Genomic DNA, 2960 nt, shown 5'->3' on the forward strand with positions numbered 1-2960 from the left:
AAAGATACTCAATGATGTTTTGCTATGCCAAATGAGTTTAATGCTCTAATTCAAAACAATACGTGGTCTCTTATTCCTCGATCCTCGCAGAATATCGTTGGTTCCAAATGAGTTTTCAAAATCAAACAAAGACCCAATAGTTCCATTAAACGTCACAAGGCTCGTTTAGTTGGGATTTCATCGACAAGAAGACACTAACTATCTTGAAACATTCAGCCCAGTTGTCAAATATACTATCATCCAAACCATCCTCTCAATTGTCGTCACTCGTTAATGGCCTATTCATTGACTCAATGTTAACAATGCCTTTCTACATGGAACTGTACACGAGGAAGTTTTTATGTCTCAATTGCCTAGGTTTACTCATCCTAATTATCTCAATCATGTGTGCAAACTACACAAAGAACTCCATGGACACAAACAATCGCCCCATGAATGGTATACTACCTTAAAATCTTCTATTCTTTCCATTGGTTTTCAAGAATCCAAAAATGACTCTTCTTTATTCATGGACTACTCTCCACAAATCACATCATTATTTCTTGTCTACGTGGATGATATTATATTCACTAGTAATTCTTCCTCTCACATCTCCTCAATCATCTCTCAATTTAACCACATTTCTCCTCTTAAAGATTTAGGTCCACTACACTATTTTTTCCTGATTGAAGCTCATCTATCTACCTCTGGCATTTTTTTCTCTCAATCAAAATATATCAATGACATTCTTATCTGAGCCAATATGAGTGACTCAAAACCTTTTAATACTCCAATCTCTTCTGGGTCATCTTTATTTCGCCATGATGGCGACACTCTTCCTCAACCATTTTTGTACTGCAACATTATTGGTGCTCTCCAATATTTGGTGCATACTCAACTTGAACTAGCATTTGGTTTCAACCGTGCCTGTCATTTTATGCAGTCTCCTACCACCACTCATTGGTCTGCAATAAAAAGAATACTCCGTTACCTTCGTCATACTCCTCATCATGGACTCCTCATTCGTCCATTATCTTCTCTCGATATATCTGCCTTTTCTAACTCTAACTGGGCTGGTTTTCCGGACGATCATCGCTCCACAACCGGCTACTGTATATTTCTTGGTGACAATCTTATCTCTTGGAATTCAAAGAAACAACAAGTTGTCACTCGGTCTAGTACCGAGTCTGAGTATCGAGCTCTAACTCATGTCACTGCTGAACTCATCTGGCTCCAATCCTTGCTACGTGAACTTTGCATCTCCCCACTTCAACCTCCCACTATATAGTGTTGAAACATTGGTGCTGCATTTTTATCGGCCAATCCAGTTTTTCATGCTCGTACAAAACATATAGAGATTGATTTTCACTTCGTTCGCGAACATGTTGCTCAGAAATCTATTTTCAACCGATACATACCTACCGATGATCAAATTGTCGACATCCTCGCCAAAAGACTTGCGTCAAACCGATTTGATTTATTACGTAACAAACTCACGGTGTGTGCCTCTCCATTTTGTTTGAGGGAAGGTATTAACGACTCTATAATTAAAGAGCAACATACTTAGTCTCTTGGTTTGCATATTCCACCTATTAAGTGTATTTAAAATCTTTACATATTCTAACATTTTAGTTTCCTTTATTTTTGTATAAATTTATACTCTTGTAATTGTAATAACACACATAAATATATTCTTAATTTATAACAACTTCTTGTTTATTTATCTTTTCTAACTCTCCCCATTAAGATTAAAGTTATCTTGTTTATTTAATGAGCTTAAAAATGAAAACATGACTTGCAATAATTTAAGCACAACCCATATTTTACTTATTGCTCTTTGCAATTATATATATATATATATTAATTTAGTTATATAAGATTATCCTATAGTCACGATTTTTAATTTTTAATTGAGACAATATAATTTATACTTAAAGTTATTTTAATGAGTTTTGTTTGAATTATATTTAAATTCATATGTCTGTATTATTTAAATATTTATGAAAGATTTAAAAAAATTTTAGTAAATTAAATTCATCCTAATAGAAATGGAATACTACAAACAAAACAAAAGAGCTGAAATAACTTAATTACAATTATTATATTGGCAAATTACAAGATGGATGAAGGAGACTAATCTTATTTTGTTTTGATTAATATTATTTTTTTCAATCAGTAATTTTTTATTATAAATTTAACGGCAATAATTAAATTGTAATTAAAAACCTCATTATGAATACAATTCGCCGTTAATACCTTTAAATTTAAGATGGGATAAAACTACAGTTAAAAGTCATGACGATTAACATAGTTAATATCATCAATTTTACGGAATATATAAAATCGTAAATTAATGGCTAAAACTTTTATCTACGATTTTATAAATAGCCGTTAATAGTAAACTCAACTATAAACAACTATTTATACCGTTAGTGCTTAACTACTTTTAAATGCAGTTTTTAAAAGCTGCCATTAATAGGAACTAAACTTAAAAAAGTCTTAAAATCAGGTAGTGATTATATAAATAAATAAATAAGCATGTATATATAAATGTTAATTTTTTTTTTATATTTTATTTATCTCTTTTCGAGCTTAGCGGTAAAATGGAGGTGAATATCTCAAGTCCACAGTCTTTAAGGTTCTGGGTTCGAGTCCGTCAGACGACAAGTTCTGTTCGTATGGTTAAATTGATTGAGTAAATTTGCGAGTTATTTGCTTAATCCGCGAAGATTAGTTGTTCTAAGAAGTGGAATTCAAAATTAAAAAAATTATAATTTTTAGTTTAAATTTTTAAGAAAAAAAAGTTGAAATATGAGATAAAGAAAATAATATTAATAAAGTGAGTGAATCATTATTAATAAATTTGATTGAAATTTATTGTTAATGTTTATTATAAAATTATTATGTAAAACAATATACTGATATATAAGGTAGAAGACTAACTATTATTGGAAAAAAATAAATTTTGACTTCATATTATA

The 2960-nt window shown here is 30.6% G+C and overlaps 1 protein-coding gene across 1 annotated transcript; it reads left to right on the top strand.

Moving 5' to 3' along the window:
• Positions 1-742: 742 nt before the first annotated feature.
• On the top strand, positions 743-1267 carry LOC124913171 (uncharacterized mitochondrial protein AtMg00810-like). Its single transcript, XM_047453779.1, has one exon. It carries the CDS (start codon positions 743-745, stop codon positions 1265-1267), a length of 525 nt encoding a protein of 174 aa, XP_047309735.1.
• Positions 1268-2960: the final 1693 nt, after the last annotated feature.

The sequence above is a fragment of the Impatiens glandulifera genome, chromosome 8, assembly GCF_907164915.1.
Source record: "Impatiens glandulifera chromosome 8, dImpGla2.1, whole genome shotgun sequence".
Classification (NCBI taxonomy): domain Eukaryota; kingdom Viridiplantae; phylum Streptophyta; class Magnoliopsida; order Ericales; family Balsaminaceae; genus Impatiens; species Impatiens glandulifera.